The sequence below is a fragment of the Diadema antillarum genome, unplaced genomic scaffold, assembly GCF_040938485.1.
Source record: "Diadema antillarum isolate AM-2024a unplaced genomic scaffold, OU_Dant_1.0 seq00000121_RagTag, whole genome shotgun sequence".
Lineage (NCBI taxonomy): Eukaryota > Metazoa > Echinodermata > Echinoidea > Diadematoida > Diadematidae > Diadema > Diadema antillarum.
The window spans coordinates 495,711-514,123 of NW_027271201.1; the positions used below are offsets into that span (position 1 = coordinate 495,711).

Consider the following 18,413-nt stretch of genomic DNA (forward strand, 5'->3'; position numbering starts at 1 on the left):
TGTCTCGCCAAAAGAATAACAATTACAGGTACAATTATTCAAATTGCAGTCAGTCAATTTTCTTAGGAAAAAAAAAAAGCTCTGACAAGAAACAAAGTCAACAAATTAAAAATGCAAAATTAGGAGGCATTTCTATCGTCATAATGGAATGTCAGATGCATATATGTAATCAGCGTAGTTGTCAGCATTACTGTTTAATTCAAGACTATAAACTTTGCTTGAAAACTCACATGTATAGATTAGGTACAAGGTATGTCGGCTAATGCAGAATTACTACGTTCTGTAAAAGAGTATCCTAATATATGACAGTGATCTCCATTCATCCATCATTTTTTGCTTCTATTTGCAGCTTGTCAACAGAACACTTTTAACCACAGCAACAGAATCAAATGGTCCGGTCAGGTAGGTTGGAAAGGGCTTGAGGGGAGATGAGTACAGCGCCCTCATTGTTGAGCTCATGACTCTTTGAGACATCACAATCTTGTTCCAAGAATGCAATCACCAGTCTGCAGAAAGAAAGTGCAAAGAATTCGTACATTCACAAGGATTGAGAGACAATAATTATTGGAAAACAGCATCTTCTCTATTAAAATTCTTATTCCAAAATGGGAATAAGACCAATGTTTGCATGTCGATTGAGAGAACACAGCAGGATTAGAAGGAATACATCACTAACAGTTTGAGAAATATCAAATGATTGATCCATTCAAATGTTATGAATTTTTGAAGTTTTAGTGTAGCCATCGCTGGGTGAGAAGACTACAGTTTGTGATGCTGTATATGAAGAACAATATCAAGAATGTATAAAAGAAAATTCAACACATTTGCACTTTTCTAGCCTACATAAAAAACACTTGAGTATAGCTTCCTGTGAAAAGCTGCAACAGGATTACTTCTTCTAGGCTGACTCTCCTCTTTCAGAAAGCTGGGGGAATAATGCTACCCTTAACATTTGTCAGTAACGAGTCCAGGGAATGTGTACTTTTCATTAAAATATTTTGTTCAATATTCTTGATATTTTCTTTACATTATTCTTTATATGTGATGTCACAAATTGTAATAGTCATTCTATCCACCGATGGCTGCACTGAAAAATTAAAAAAATCATATCTTTCAAACGGATTGTCTGACTTTACTCAAACTTTCTGAGTGATATACTGCGATATAGCTCAATCCATGTGTATATCTGGGTTTCATTCTCCTTTGAATATGCCCCATCACTTCAGGATGATAAAAACATCAAAAGCCAAGCACACTTACAAAATATTATGTCTTTTTACCATTACCTAAATAATAGCTGAGATGCTAGTTGGGATAAAATGATTAGTTGAAAAAATGAATGAAGTTGTCACAAACTGAAATCCAAAATTCCAAAATTTAGCATGAAAAGTCCAAAAGTAACTTTGAGAACTATTAAGCATTGAATGGCACAATCATATGGATTTTTCCCTTTTTTTTCCCTGCACTTGGAAGTAACTGATTCACAAGGATAGTTGAGTGCATCAGTCCATTTCATCTGTTTAGAATTCCAATTTGTTGAGGCCTCTCTCAAATTCCAGGCATGTATGATTTTTCATACAAAATTTGTAGGGAACAAAGCGAACATATTTAAAATATTATGCATATGTACCTATGTATATGTGACCCTGCACCTCAAAACAAACAAAAAGTCGCCAGACATGAATTTTTAGTTATGACCATATTCTGAAAGAGTAGACTTTAAGCTTTAAAATGATGTATAACTCAAATCAAATGGACTCTCTTAACCTATCGAAATATTGGAAAGAAAGCACAAACTCAGGCAAAGTGTGAACTGAGAAAAGAGGCTCTGAAGTACAGTGTCTATTCAAGCGCTTAATCTTTACCAAACCGTGCTGGCTGTGCGATGAATGGGACAAAAAACAGGAAGTTAACCACCGGAGTAACAACAATGAAGGGATTATCAGATTAAACTGAAATTAGACATGCCTCATTAACACATTCTGTCCATAATCAATGCCAACTTTTAAAGCAGTAGCACTATCCTTTCAAAAGTTATTAGAGTTGAAAGTGAAGAGTGTGGACAAGGTTTTTCAGAAATGAAAAAGGGATTCTAAAGACACACCTATTCGCACTATTCTACCAAAAATGTTCGAGATAAACTGCTAAAAAAACACACTTTCCTGCCCTTTTTATGATACCAAATTTTAGCATAATGTAAAAGAAGACCCACTCTTTCAGAAAATATGAAAAAGTCAAGTTCGGCTAAGTTGACCCATTTCACTTATTTTCAGTCCTCACGCAAAATCAGTGTGTGCGACTTTTTGTTCGTTTTGAGGTGCACGGTCACATATATTAACAAAGGAAACAAACTATGATTTTAGTGCTAATATTCCTATTTTTGTTTTTAAGACCATTCTGTATCTTTGGTTTTAACCCCCCCCCCCCCCCCATCCTCCAAGTGTTCTTACCTGCATCAAGGTCAACTTCAATGGAACTTGTAAGGTGCAATTATTGTGCTCCACAATCAGCATCTCTGCGTTGCTGCTCACCCCCATCACCAGAATGGGCTCACCCTCTCTCAGCACAGGCTCTGTGCACGACGAGTCTGTTGGGAGAAACAGTTTGCAAAAAGCCGTCACTGACACTGATAACATTGTGTGCAGTGTATACAGTGTATGATGCATCACAATCATAAGTGTTGAGACCACACAAGGTTAGGTCAATTTCCTACTGTAAAAGTGGATATTTTCGCGCGCGCGACTAACTTTTCGCGCTCGGCGGGGTTAGAAGAGTTTCGCATGTTTTTAATTCCGCGGAATCAAAACGTCATCTACTGGAACATATGACACGCAAAAATATTTGCGTGCTTTTATTTTCGCGCTAGTTTCTGGTTGCGCGAAATGTGCGAAAATTTCCACTTTTACAGTATTCGTGTCTGTCTGTCTGTTTGTCTGTTTCTCAAAGTCTCCCTCCCTTTCTCTTTATATCGTTCTAGTTCGTCATGAATGTATGTATGTATGTACGTATATATGTTTGTATGTGTACAGGAATGTACACACAGTATACTATGAATGTATGTATGCATACAAGTTCATAATTTAAGTTATATAACATTTGAACAGATTGTCCAATTTTCATCAAGCATCACTAATGTGTACATCTAGTACAGTACTGCTACATTCACTGGATCCGAACGTGTATTTGAGGCATATATCCCTTCAAAGGTATTGTTTACCACTGGGAGCAGTGACTTAGAAAATGTTCAAGTTATCACATTTAATGCATATGCATAGGTCAGTTGTATCAAAAAACATCCTACTTATAAGAATTTTGCAGTAAAACCTAAACTGTATAAGGAGATATCACTATTTTTCTCAATAAACCACAACTGTATTCTATAAACAATTTCATTATCACTATTGTTCACATTTTGTATAATTAACATACCTTACTTAACATTGATTACTGTAAAACGAGGAATTTTCACGTGCATTTTAATTTCGTGAATTTTGCGAGCGCCAAGATTCGCGAAATTAAAATGCACGCAGAAGTTCTTGTCTACACTATATGCATTGAATGCCAGTGGCGGTTCGCGAAAATTTCATGCCGCAAAAAAGGCCGTCCGCTCCAATTCGCGAAAAATTCATGTCGCGAATATATCATGTTTTACAGTACAATATCTCTATCCCATATTTTAGAACTATTTTGATGCACTAAAGCTTGGTTTTTGTTTCATCTGCAAATGGTAAACTAGAAAAGCACTCCGAGAGCGCAGACTTCCGCCAAGCAGGTACTTTTCACTAATGATCTTGCTCTTCCATAGAGATAAGTGATTTTCACCCACTGAAAAATCGCCCGATTTCCCAATATAGAAGCCTTTGTTATGTCATAAACCCTCAGATGCGCGGCGCGCCTCTCCCCAGCAGAAACTAGAGCACGCACTTTAGTGCGTGCATGCAAACCTCAAATACGCGCAGCCTGAACTCCCAAGTTCATTGACCCTACCTGCCAAAATATCAACATCCTTCATAAATTCCCCCAAAATTCTCGGATCACTACCAAAAGTTAATCGTTTGTTACTCGTGTCATTCTCAACCTTTCCTGCAAGTTTCATCCCAATCCGTTAACTACTTTTTGAGTTATTTTGCACACGGACAAACGAACTAACTAACTAACGAACTAACTAACGAACAAACCAACGGTAACGAAAACATAATCTCCTCCCTTGGCGGAGGTAATAATGCCTTTAAGATGTCATAAGCGAGTAGGGTTAGATGGTGGAGAAAAATCTGTACCTGGTGAGTAGTCACATCCCATGATTCTTGTGTGGGGAAACCCCTTGCTTAGGTCTAAATGTCTCCTTGTTGGATGGTTGCTGGGTAGCGGGGGTGGGATGTCCTGTTTGGGGTAAAAAACAAATATACAATATGAGGTTATGAAAGGATGATCAGAAAAGGAACACGCAATGAGAAATTAGAGAAAAGAAATTCATTTTCCGCACGAGCTTAATTATGTGTGAATATACATATTATCTTCATATGGGAATTTTCTTTACATATGTGTCTGTACATGAATATGTGTTTATGGGAAGGACATAATCTTCTGTGATTCCAAGGAAGTAGAGTGAGGACATGAGAGGCACAAAATATATTCTGATGATTTGCAGTAAAGGCAGGGTCCCATCTCATAAAAGACATCAGGATAGCAATTCTCGCTAGAATGGCAACTTACCGTCGCAGCAGCCAATTGGTATAAGCAGGATTCTTGTCATTACAATGACACTTGCCGTTGCAGCAAGAGTTGCTATCAAAGCAACTTTTTATGAAAAGGGGCCCGGGTAGTTAAGTACTTTAAACAGCACCTAAATCAATGCAGGTACTAAAACCCACTATAAAAAAGAACCCCCAAATAAAAAAAAACAAAAAACAAAACACCTGCCATCATACTTATAGGGATGGTACAGCTTCGGTTTAGGTGGGGCTTCGATTTCCAATGTTTTTCAATGTTTATTTTAAGAGATTTAGAAGCCTGTCAAGAAATAAGAAAGAGCATAAATTCTAATAGCAATTCAAGGTTTATATGATGAAAATTAGCTATGAAATGGCCGAGATATCCAAAATAAAGTGATTGTAATAAAAGGTGGAACCCACCTTTTACAAGGATAGCTTTGTTTTAATTTGTTTTTGGATATCTCAGCAATTTCAAAACCAATTTTCATCAAATAAACTTTGAAATCTTCTGAGAATTGTATGCTCTTCAACAATAACATTTCAAAGAGAAAGTGGTTTCTAAGTATCTCCCAAAAAGTTAAAAGCTGCATTTTCATCTCAACCAATATTATTATTAAGATTCATCATAGTCTAACCTTGACAGTTTCGTTTACTCTGCTCTGCATCCTTGCTTTCTTGTGCTCAATGCTGCCCGAATCAGACTCCTCACTACCATCGGAAGATGGAAGGTGAATTCTGGAATCAAAAAGAAAGGTAATGAATATGCATCAGTCCACAATAGTTCATTAACATTCATATCATTTCATTTGATTTCCACCAAAAAGTATAATACAAGAATCGATATCTTACTTGAACCACAGTGTGTGCACATACACATATGAACTTTCAGGATGCACTTGTTAACAGGTATGATTTAGCAATATCATAAAAATGATTGGTCTTTTATGGGATGATATGTTTACAGATTCAGGCAACTCAGCCCTGGTTGGTCACTTTGCTCCTTCAGAGAATTGATTACTGTAAAACCAAAAATTTTTGCATGCATGAAATTTTCACAAATTACGAGAGAAGCCCTGATTCATGAAGGTAAAATGCATGTTAATTTTCACAAAAGATTCATGCTGCAAAAAAGGCCATCCCACGTTTACCATCCCACGTACCTCTCGTACACAGGCTCACGGAATGAATGCATGAAATTTTCACAAATTACGAGAGAAGCCCTGATTCATGAAGGTAAAATGCATGTTAATTTTCACAAAAGATTCATGCTGCAAAAAAGGCCATCCCACGTTTACCATCCCACGTTTACCATCCCACGTACCTCTCGTACACAGGCTCACAGAAGGTGATCTTGGTCGGGTGTCGGTGGATGAACTCGCTGTAGGGCTGGATGTCGGAGGAAGACGAGGATGACGACGTCGACGACGAGGGCCAGTGGCGCCTTGCGAGCCAACAGCGCACCTTGGACTGCAGGAAGCGGGCTGATGTGTCCCTATGACCTTCCCTCACAGACTCCAACGCTTGCCTTGTTTCCTGACTACACACAGGCAAAGATCAGACAGGAAGACACGCCCAGTTAGAAAAACAAAATACAAACTAGAAAAGCACTCTTACAGCGCAGACCTCCACCAAGGCGCTTAATTCCACCCATATAAACACATGCTGAAATCATCCACACATTTCCCAATATAGAAGCCGTTTGTTACATATCAGCTTTTAGCTATGTGGCACCTCGCCCAAGCAGATGACGCGCTTCAGAGCGCGTATGCAAACTTCTAAAATGCACAGCTTGAACTCCCAAGTTCATTGACCCAATCTGCCAAAAGATAAAAAATCCTTCAAAATCCATTAAAATTCCTGGATCACTACCAAAAGTTTATTATCTCTTCCTTGTGTCATCATCAACTTTTTCTGCAAGCTTCATTCAAATCCTTTTGCAACTTTTTAAGTTTTCTGCAAAAAGACAAACCAATGCCAATGATCACTTAACCTCCTCCTTCCTTGGCAGAGCTAAAAAGTGCAAAATGAATGATTAGTGTGAAGACATCACATCCATACATTTCCCTATCAAATGAAGGATCTACATATTTGGAGAACCCTCCCTCAAGCTAACTTGATATCATCACACTATTGAACTGACATTGCATTTTTGCATTACTCTACATTTCCTTTAGGGTGATAGTAAAGCTTCTGAAACTGAGTTTCAGTCATGAAAATAGAGTGACTGCTGGAATAGGTGTCCTACATATCTTATCTTGCACAAGCCACTGTGTGCAAAGGATTCTTGTAGTGAATCTAGAAATGCAAGGTCCTGTGAAAGCTAGAAAACTTATGACTGCTCTATAATGTTGGAGTTAAGGCCACCGCACACTACACCATCAGACTGGTCTTAAAGTCTTAAGCCAAGCTGGGTCTTAAGACCAGTCGTACGACCGGACACCGCACACTATACGACCCGACTGTAAAGCGCCGCGCAGTGCGCACTGCGTGCGCTTGCATTTTACTGCATTGTGAATGGCTGAAAGCCTACGACCAGTCGTAGAAATTCAACATGTCAAATCTCTACGACTGGCGCTAAGACCCAGTCGTACAACTAGAAAATGGCAAGACTGTGACGTCACACTTCTAGTCTTAAGGTCTTAAGACCAGTGAATCGGGGCAAAATCGTGTAGTGTGCGGCGGGCTTTAGGCAAGTATCTTTATGGCTGTATGTGACTGACACAGTGTACAAGAAAAGGAAGGGAAAAAAAAGGGTTTTTGACTCATCAGAAGCTACGAAGAGATTTTGTTGACTAGCCGATCTGACAACTTCTAAGAATGATTACTGGCGCAAGCATTTCAATGAGGTTTTGAAGGACTGAGTAAAGTGATCACTACAATTATCTGAGTTTCTCTATCAATGAAAAGACAAATTACCTGAAAAGGCTTGCTCACTGCAATTATGTGAGTTTTTCTATCAATGAAAAAAAAATAAATTACCGGAAGAAGACTCAATGAACTGCAATATCTGAGTTTCTCTATCAATGAAAAGACAAATTACCTGTAGAAGACTCGCTGATCACTGAGGAGCCACTTGTTCTGTGAGCTGCCTGATCCAATGAGTTCACATCTTCTCATGATCTGATCTAGTATCACCTGCAACAAAACACATGAAAACACCAGTCAATTACACATAGAGCAGTCCTTCATGCATTAGATAGGATACAAGACCATGTGAATAGCTCAGTTACAACCTAATGGTTAGCATCACAGTTCAAGACTTTGGTATATGGGATGAGGGAAAAAAATCTTAACAAGTGAGGGGCGCTATATACTAACCCGGCACTGTTCTCTGGGTGGAATGCGTCTATCCCGCGGCTGGAGCATGACAAAGTACCGCTTCACGAAGTCCGCGATGGCAAGATAATGGGGATAACCTGCAGAGATATTGATGAATATCAAAAGGAATGAGAAAAATTATTACATAGTGGATTCGCCTCAATCATAAGTGTATGTACCAAACCCCAAGTCCAATACACCTATTCCTATTTCTCACATTATTTTCACCATGTTGACCTGCAAATATGCTGTCATCACCTGCTTCCCAAACTCATACGGTAGGCTCAATTTTCAAACACAGAGAGTAATTACTGTACATAGATCAACGAGGCTAAAATTCAAGGTTTTATTGCCTTTCAAAATAAAAAGGAGACATAGGATCTACCATTATTTAACTTTTTAATTCATGTCTTATTTGCCTGTGTAAAACTGATTTAATCTGCAGTCAAAGAACATCTATCACTTTTATTATTTTCTCTGACAGTGCTCAAATATGAGTAGAAAAAGCATTATAAAAGTTCCCACTCTCATAAACATTCACATATCATGCTTGCTAGATCTTTAAAACAAACCTAGCAATTCTTACATTCATATAGAAAGCCATACAAAGATTTATTAACAGAGAGAATGAGAGAAAGAGACAGACAGACAGACAGACAGACTGACAGGGGACATTAGGGTAAGATAGAGAGACAGAGAAACATACATACATACATACATACACATACAGGCAGACGGATGAGGAGGAAGAGACAAACAAACAGATAAACAGATAAAGGGACAGACAAGGAGGGAGAGAGACAGACAGCCAGATAGACGGACAAATGAGAAAGAAAGAGACAGACATACAATACATACATACAGACAGATAGACATGTACACAAGGAAAAGGGAGGGAGAGAGCAACACAGACAGACAGACAGACAGACAAATGAGAAAGACAGAGAGATAACAGATAGACTGACAAATGAGAAAGAGAAAGATAGAGAGACATACATACATACATACAGACAGACAGACAGACAGACAGACATACAAGGAGAAAGAGAGACAGATAGAGAGAAAGAGAGAGAGGGAGAGATGTCAGAAGACTTACCGTCTGTCATATGTCTCAATGTCGAGATGACTTGGAAGGCTCTCATCTGTCTCAAGACCGTCTTGACCGAAAAGTGGTTGCCGGAATCCTGCTGGTCATTGATCTGTGGAGATGAAAAATTCAGGTGAAAATATCACACAATTCTTTCATTCAGAGAGGAAATATTCATCGAGGGGAAAATCAGCTTAAATTTTGATTGACTTGACTTTGATTGATTCACTGGTCAATGAACAATGAATCTAGTAATGTGGGGTGTCAATCTTATTGGCTCTTTCAAAATTGATAGAAATTAAAGGGACAGCATTCAGCAATTACTTATTGTTCTTTGGTGATAAATTGTTACAGCTACACAGTCCAACAGACACTGATTGCCAAAGTGAAAAGTTAAAGGACAAGTTCACCTTCATAGACATGTGGGTTGAGTGAATGCAGCAATATTAATAGAACACATCAGTGAGAGTTTGAGCAAAATCAGACAATCCGTTAAAAAGTTATGAATTTTTGAAGTTTCTGCTCAGTCACGGCTGGATGAAAAGACTACTATAGCTTGTGATGTCACATGAGTACAACGATATAAAGAAAGAATAAAGAAAATTCAACATATTTCCATTTTTCTCACATAACAAAAGAACACTCGACTTGTCTCTTTCAGAAGGCAGGGGGAATAATATTACCCTTAACATACGTCAGTAGCAAGTCGAAGAAATGTGCACTTTATTCGAAAAGTAAAGTTTTGTGACATTCTCTTTTTTTTTTCCTTATATAGTTGTACGAATGTGACATCATACACTGTAGTAGTCTTCTCTTCCAGCAGTGACTGCGCAGATACTTAAAATATTCGTAACTTTTGAGCGGATTGTCCAATTTTCCTCAAACTTTCAATGATGTGTTCTACTAATATTGCTGCATTCTCTCAATCCTTATGTATATGAAGGTGGACTTGTCCTTTAATTTCATACTAAAAAAAAACAACTAAAATATACTGCCACGATACAAGTTATTTCTGTTAAAATGCGAATGGACTGTTACATTCTGCTTTGGGAAAGCATCTAATGATGATAAGACTGGGAAACCACATGGTGATTTTGTTGCCCCATGAAGAGGCTACTCACGTACTGTAAGAAATGGCATAAGTAGATATTTCTTTAACCCTCAAATCAGGCCCATCAACCTCTGCAGATGAAAATACATACTGATGCATGGTGCACTGGATAATGGCACATACTTGGCAAGCTAAATCAGCTTGATGAATCGAACTGAAGAAAACGAAACTTGTTTTCACCTCACACTCATTATTGTGAGTAAAAAAAACTCATACTTCATATGACCAAAAAACAAACAAACAAACAAACAAACAAACACACACACACACACAAACACACACGACCGGGCAGCTCTCATCATATTCTCGCAATCAGACTCTAGAATATGTATCAACCAAAGAACCCAAAATTTTGGACCAAAACTGTCATACACTCACACACAAACACATACATAATCCAGTCAACGATTTTCTGTCAATACCTTGATGCACTGAATGAAGTGAAAATCTGCATTCTGCCTGGTCAGGGAGTCTAGCAGCTCTCTGAGCCGATGGTGGCAGTCGCTGGGAAGACTTCCGATGCTAGCGTCAGACGGGCGTGTCCGGCCCTCACCCCCAGAGAGTGGGGGACGGGGGCAGATCCGGAACAAGAGGCCCCTTGCAACATTTCCTGCAATGCAAAGAAAAAAATAAAAAAAAATCCCTGGTTAACCCTTTCTATGCCCAGGCACTTATTAAACTTCACTAGCACATTTTTTTTTCCCATCAGCATTATACAATAAATTTAAACTTGACCTAGTTGTAGACCTTTTTTCAGCTACAAAATTCACATTAAAAATAGCTCTAAAGTCAGTCTGAAAGAGCTAAATAAAATCACCTAGTGCGAGTTCACTGCAAGGGGAGCTGCCCCTAATCTTACTTTCAAAAGAGCCGTCTTAATTTCTTTACATTTACAGAGTATAGCATATCTGTTCAGTTGCAGAGGGTTATTAAAAAAAAAGTGGTCATTTAGCTGCCACATATGAAAAAAAAAACTATTAACCTTGAACAAGTTTCAGCTCCTGGGCAAAGAGGTGGGTGGCAAACCCAAAGTTGCACCCTTTCCTCCGGAAGATGGCCACCACATCATCACTGATCACGTCCCGGCTCCGCTCGAGGAAGTCGGCAGCACTGTACCGCACCTCGCCCGATGTGTGAGTGATGGTGAAGAGGTGCCGGTTTTCGCTCTCCATCCCAAAGAGACTGAACAGACCGAAGGAAGAGAAAGGAAAAAGTTCCAAAACAGCACTCAAAAACAGAATGCCTTAAATGTGGATAGATCATCTTTGAAGTATCTTTGCAGCCCTAGAACTGAATCTTCCATAGTTTGAAAACAAGTGAGTTTTGTGGCTGTACAGTAAACATAGGTTGTGATTATTGATGAACACTGTGCTCGAGTTGGTGTTTACTTCTTTATCCTGCAATAAGTAGGGCAGAAAACTGACTACTTAAATGTGTAATCACATTCATACGTGGTAAATTCTTAAACTTAACCTTCTCTCAAAGGAGAATTGTAATTTCTCTAACTTTAGAAGAAATGTAGCAGTTGAGTCAGAATGACAGTTTCAGCAGTTTCAATTTAATCAGAATTTATTTATGATACATTCAATATCTTGAACTTCCCCATTTTTTTCAAGGATATATTTTTTCTCTTTGTTTTGTTGAAAAGTTATGACAGAGCTCTACATTTTTTTACATGACTCTGAAATAGAACTGAAATTGACACAATCTGATTTATTGTTTTTGTCGTGTAAATGATCCTCTTACCGACTATCATAATGTCGCCGCTTGACCTTTGACAGAATGGCTTCTGCCGTCTGCCGCTCTGACTGGTTACACATGGCATTGATCGTGCTGAGCAGGCCACCCTGAAAAATTTGGGAAACAAATGTCATTACCAGCTGCAATTATAGTGTATGAGCTGACACTGCCTTTCAAGGTGGTGGCACTTGAAGGGTTATAGTGTTGAATAATGGGTAGTACTGTGTAAACTGTGAAACTGTGACTGAAATTTTAGTAAACATTATCTGAAGAGCTTCAGCCTCATAGCAGCCTGGAATGGAATGAGTGAGAAAATATATTTATCTCTCTTGATGCCACTGAACTTATATCCGTTCCACACATTTCCTATCCTTGTGGTTACTTTGAGCAGAAAGTTGCACGTGAGGTAAAAAAACAGAGGGTGGATCCCCTTGGTTTCAAATGGATAAGAATCTTGCATTCAATTCTGTTTTGGGTTCATGTGGCTTGGGTCTTTGGTAACAGAGTACTATAAAGGAACATGGATGTGCATCTTCTTCGGGGATCATGCAATTGTAAAGAACTGTTGTACAGCACACGATACTTGTTTCTTTGGCAACAATAACTGTAGTCATTCTGTAGCACATTATGATACAAGTAAACATTTGTAGGGCCTACAGTTTACGAACAAGATCAAAAAATGAAAGAGAAGAATTTCGGGCACATCAACGACACGGGTGAAATCATGCACGTACCTTCAAGGTGCACAATTCCAGGCACGGAGAGTTGTCGACGAATGAGATGGGGCTGACAATGAGGGCGTCTTCCAGTGCAGCCTGCTGCGACTGTTTGAAGACCTGCTGGAGATAGTGCTGGTGCAAAAGTTCGGAGCCAATGTTTGCAGAAAGGTCTTCGAGTCTATTGCACTGTGGACGACAGAATGTACAGAGGGAAATAGATACATCAAAGTCACATGATTGCATATACACACTGTTGTCAAAAGCTTTGATGACAAAATTATAGAAATTCATGTGAAAGAATAGCAATATTGAAAATATGTTACTGAGGCCACTGAAGGTACTGTCAAACAAGATACTTTTGCATGAATGATATTTTCACTGGGGAGCCAAGATTACAAACTTGATATGCATGCAAAAGTTTTTGTCTTTACACAATGCATTGAATGCCAGTGACCAATTCACAAAAGTTTCATGCCATGAATATTTCTGGTTTCACAGTATACTGGTAATGTTAAAGAGATGGGAGGGGTTAAATGTTAGAGTGTACTCCTCTGTTACAACAGTTCAAAAGACTTGCAGACTTTGACACTACTAGAAATATCTGTGTCACTAAATTTTGACAATGGTCATAATTTATTGAAAAAATAAATTTCAATATCTTGAATTGAAAGCTGTAAGTATGCAAATTCTCTATGATGCCAAAATTTACTTGAAATCAAAGTGAACACTCCCATAGACCCTGAATTTCATCTCATCAGAACCCATCGGAATTCACACATTAAGTCACATGTCATGATTACTATACTAGATTACAAAAGTAGGTTTTTATTTAGTAAAGTCACACTGTCGTTTTACCAGGGCTATAAACAAACTATAGACTCAAAGAGGGATAAAATTAGCCCACTGAAAAGAAAACAACCATTTGCTCCAAGTAAGAACATAACGACAGGACTAGAGAAGATGACAAGGTTGCATCCATGGAGATTTCTGTAAACTTCACATAATGGCTACAAGTTTGTTTTTGTTTTCATTGTTTGCCTTTTGGAGTATGAACAACTGGCAAACAAAATAACACTGCTTGGAAAGTTAAGTTAAGGGTTACGAGCACACGGTGGATTAAAGTCCCAATCAAAGATGATGGAAAAAGACTGATACCTCCTAAAAAAGAGACTAACCTGAGAGTTGGAGAAGCCAGGCATATCAATGATGTGAATCTCTCCATCTGTGTGCCTGCTGCCCTCTACTGGTGCTGCACTGCCAGCCAGTTCGAATGTCGAGTCACTAAGTCTGCTGCAAGAGTCGCCTGGTCATACAAAAAGAAGGAAAAACAAAAGGATATGGAAATCAGTTCCTGATATGAAATATATTGATAAATATGCTTAACGTGATTTCTACATCTAATGGAAGATAAATGGATGCTCTCTTCTCCAACATCCTGTTGAATGAAATTCAGAAAATCATGTTTCTTCCCAGAAAAATTCCAGAATTCCTCCTCTCTCATTACCCCTTTCCCCATCCCCAAGAAGAAAAAATATCTAGTACACATCAGTCACATTCAGAAAATATTGTTTTCTTACCACTACTCTGGGTGTCTTCACTGCTGATAGAGGGCGCTACATAGGGTGGACACTTCACGCTCTGCTTGAAGACGCTGTTGATCCTTTTCACAACGGTCAGGACCATGCGGCAATACAACGCCTTGGATAGGATATCTCTTGTCTGATTTGCCTGGTACGAAAAAGAAATAATAATAGATAAATAAAAGAAAATTTACATGTGGAAGTTTGCTGTTGATGTATGACAACTTCTTTCTTTATTATACAGTAATTGCTGGTATGAGTTCTAAATCTGCTTTCCACATCTTTTAAAACCTGTGTCTCAGTATTCAGGGTAATGATACAATGGACAGTGCTCTGAAGACCACAGTGTGGTGAAAAGGCAATCAACGAAACAACTCTGATCTCCCACATAATGATGATAATAATGCTGACAATGGCAGCGCTGATGATGATGATACCAATAACAATGAAGATGACAATGACTATCATATTATCAATATCATTAATATTAACCATTATCAATGCTATAATTATTATCATAATCACTACTATCCTAATCACCACTGTAATCATTATCATCATCATCATCACGATCATCATTATCATAATTACCTTCATCAAGGTTTATATTAAAGATACTGTTTACCATTGAGAGCTGTGATTAAAAAATGTTCAAGTTATCGCATGTGATCCATATGTATAGGTCAGTTGTATTACAAAACATCCAACCATATGCAAATTTTGAAATAAAGCCTAAAATATAAGGAGATATCACTACAGTAGTTTTCTCAATAAACCTTTAACTGTAGACAGTTTATTCTGAAAAAAAAAATATCAAAGCTATTGTTCACATTTTGTGTATTTAACAATACTATTGATTACATACTGATTAACATTTTAACATTGGTTATTTCTATCCCCACCTCAAATTATAGACTTATTTTGAAGCACAAAAGCACTGAAGCTGCAAATGGTTAATAGTGTCTTTAATGGACAATCAAGAAACTCTCACCATTTCAGCATTGCATAGGGTCTTCACCGCCTGCCCCTTGATGCTCTGTGTCCTGGTGGTGAGGGCGCGGTAGAGGGACACGCCTGACACCCCCAACAGAGATGCCACAGCCTTGATTTCTATGGGGCACATGACAAGAAATAAGATTGTATGTAATGCACAACAACACAAGGCGTACGGGGTATGCGATCTGCTGGGAAATCCTCAAATCTATCAAATACATTGGTGGGACCATCTCATGGATCATGAAAGGGTGGTAACTACTATGAGACCACAATTAGACAAAAACAACCCCCCCCCCAAAAAAAAAAAAAAAAAAAAAAAAAAAAAAAGATTAGAAAAGCACTCAGAGCGGAAACCTCTGCCAAGGCACTAATTTCAACCCATACACACATGCTGAAAATCACCCTATATCCCAAAATATAGAAGCCTTTTGTTTACGTCATCAGATTCCAGCTGCGACGGCGGCGCCGCAGCGCCTCGTCTGAGCAAAGTACATGCTTTAGAGCGCTAATGTAAACCTCAAATATGCCCAGCTTGAACTCCCAAGTTCACTGACCATATCTGCAAAAAGATTGAATATTCTTCAAAACTCCATACAAATTCCCGGATCACTACCAAAATTTAATCATCTGTTCCTTGTGTCATTATCAAATTTTCCTGCAAGTTTCATCCAAATCCGTTCACAACTCTTTGAGTTATTTTGCAGATAGACAAACAAACAAACAAACAAACACCGATGAAAACATAACCTCCTTTCTTGGCAGAGGTAAAACACAAATATTACAGATAAGTCATGATTGCAGGTAAAAGTGTTAGAGATTAATGAATAGACAGAAGAGCACATAGGTAGATTGCTTTGAATGACAGAATAAAAAAAAAGGTTTAAAGATAGATACTGTACCAAAATAAATTCAGAAAGACAGACAGATAGCTGGATAGATAGATAGATACATGTAGATAGATAGATAGATACATGTAGATAGATAGATAGATAGATAGATAGATAGATAGATAGACTGATAGATTGATAGATAGATAAACAGATAGATATGAATATGGATAGTTTAATAAGAGAGAAAGCAAGATATTAGCATTATGGATAAATAGACACATGTTACACATATACGTTTTCGATTGTGACCAGTGCTTATCTGTTCCTGCATTTCCACTTACTCTGGCTAGAAACTTTCTTGGAGTAAAGATTAGAAAGTAACATATATATTCAAGCTGTTTTGATTCAAACACATTTCTTCAACTCTTTGTCTCTTCTGCTTGGAGGGGAAAAAAGTGAGGGGAAAAAGGGAATGAAAGTTGTAATTTCCTGTGATTAAAAGGCTTTTAAGTGAAAATGGAGAAAGTGAGAAGGAGAGAGATCCGAGAAAGGAGTGAGGAGAAGAGAAATAGAATCCATTGAGAAACAGAAATAAAACCAGGGAGCTGTGTGCGCAGCAGTGCCAAGCGACACCGGATATCGCTGTGGAGTGCGGCTAATAGCAAAATGCAAGGTGTATTCTTGACCCGCTCGCACGTCTGGCCTCTCTCCGCTCTTCTCGCGGAGGCTTCTCATAAACTCGGGCGCATGCACCTGTGTAACGAAATCTCGCATTGATCCGCCGCTGGAGTGTGGGTGGTTTTTGTGGGATGGAAACATGGAAACGTCTCGAGTGCGATCGCTGCGACCGGAGAGGAACCCGGTATCGACGGAATACCAAAGCCCTTTTACTGCGTCGCTGTAATGGCCACTTCACGGCGTAACGCGAGAACCGAAGATTAAAAAGAGCAGTGTTGATGAACAGTCTGCGCGGTAGATGAGCGTGATTAAAAGCTATTGATGAAATGAACATGACGGACAAGGCTGGGACCATTTCGGTGTCGCTTACCGCTCTTGCCCTCGATGTCCAGCTCGTAGCCGCCGTCTTCCACAAACCGGACGTTTCCAAGTAGCAAGATGGCCGCCAGTATTCTCATAACGTCCGAGAACTCGATGCCGAGTGCCGACAATGAACTCTGAAAACAAAACAAACAAACAAACAAAAGACAGATAACATAACTTGCACAAAATTCTTTAAGGGTTGCTCAGAGGATCTTATATGCAAATAATTGGAAAAAAAAATCAACTCGAGAATATCCGCATGAATTGAATGCAATTGACAAGCATTTCATTGCATTGATGTTTGCATGAAGTGGATGGAGAAGCTACAGCTAGATTCTTCAAAGCTAATCATATTTAGAGTGAACTAAATATTTGCAGTAAGCATAGTATATTCTTCTGTTTCAAATCCTCATCACCCTTTGGAGTGGTTTCAACACCATCACACCACTGCATAATATGAATACACACCTTGGGGGGGGGGGGGGGGGGGGGCATTACAGAGACATTTATCCCCCAGGCTTGATGTTTTCAGATCAAGATGTTGACTCCAAATTTACTCTGACCCACTTGCACAAAAAAGAAGAAGTCAATAATACACGTTCCAGGGTGTCTGGTATCATTAACAGGTTGGTCTTTTTACCCTCTTCAACTCTTTTCAGATCAAAGTTTAAGAGGTGACTGAGTGCTAGTATGAACAAACATGACCACACTGCGAACATGAAGGAAGTAAAGAAAGAGAGAGAGAGAAAAGTATGTCAAGTTTTCTTCACATTGTATCCATGTTTCAAAAGAAACAAAATCCCGGAGAACGTTATCACAAGGGAACATTATACGTTTGGGGAGTCACTATACTCAGTGATCGAATTTTTGATCATTTTTTTTTAAACAGTTTCTCTTACTCTGGGATGAAAGATTAGTTGAAGGAGAAAAAGAAATCATGTCCCACATTGCCATTCTCGGGTCAGTCAAAGCATGGTGTCATATCACAGATTGAATAGAGTGAGAGGAATATAAGTCAAGCTATCTGAACCAACTCTAGTGGTACAGGGGGATGAAGGAAAACCTCGTTATATTTAAGGGTCAGGAGGAGAAAACTCTTTGCGCGATGTCCCAGGGAGATCCCTATGAAAGAAACTAAACACTATTTTTGTTATTAGCTGCCAAGCAGAGCTGGAGCAAAGAAATACTTGCAGCTTGCATGACTGAGGATGAAAACTATTAAAAGCTCCCACTTCTGCCCTGTGTGATTCACACTAATAGAATGCACAAAGAATCTGAT

General features: G+C 38.7%; 1 protein-coding gene across 1 annotated transcript in view; it reads right to left on the reverse strand.

Annotated features, from left to right (window-relative positions):
• Window positions 1-301: 301 nt before the first annotated feature.
• The window catches only part of LOC139727163 (unconventional myosin-X-like), a 130,591-nt gene continuing 112,479 nt past the window's right edge, over window positions 302-18,413 (reverse strand). The window contains exons 9-24 of the mRNA XM_071638139.1: window positions 17,142-17,268; window positions 15,259-15,377; window positions 14,265-14,415; window positions 13,863-13,990; window positions 12,703-12,873; window positions 11,975-12,075; window positions 11,211-11,410; window positions 10,651-10,838; window positions 9,127-9,229; window positions 8,031-8,128; window positions 7,753-7,847; window positions 6,034-6,249; window positions 5,348-5,447; window positions 4,278-4,380; window positions 2,451-2,587; window positions 302-506 (exon numbers count right to left, since the gene is read on the reverse strand). Coding sequence (XP_071494240.1) covers window positions 474-506; window positions 2,451-2,587; window positions 4,278-4,380; window positions 5,348-5,447; window positions 6,034-6,249; window positions 7,753-7,847; window positions 8,031-8,128; window positions 9,127-9,229; window positions 10,651-10,838; window positions 11,211-11,410; window positions 11,975-12,075; window positions 12,703-12,873; window positions 13,863-13,990; window positions 14,265-14,415; window positions 15,259-15,377; window positions 17,142-17,268 — 2,070 coding nt within the window. The 3' untranslated portion in view covers window positions 302-473. The remainder of the gene's footprint in view (window positions 507-2,450; window positions 2,588-4,277; window positions 4,381-5,347; window positions 5,448-6,033; window positions 6,250-7,752; window positions 7,848-8,030; window positions 8,129-9,126; window positions 9,230-10,650; window positions 10,839-11,210; window positions 11,411-11,974; window positions 12,076-12,702; window positions 12,874-13,862; window positions 13,991-14,264; window positions 14,416-15,258; window positions 15,378-17,141; window positions 17,269-18,413) is intronic.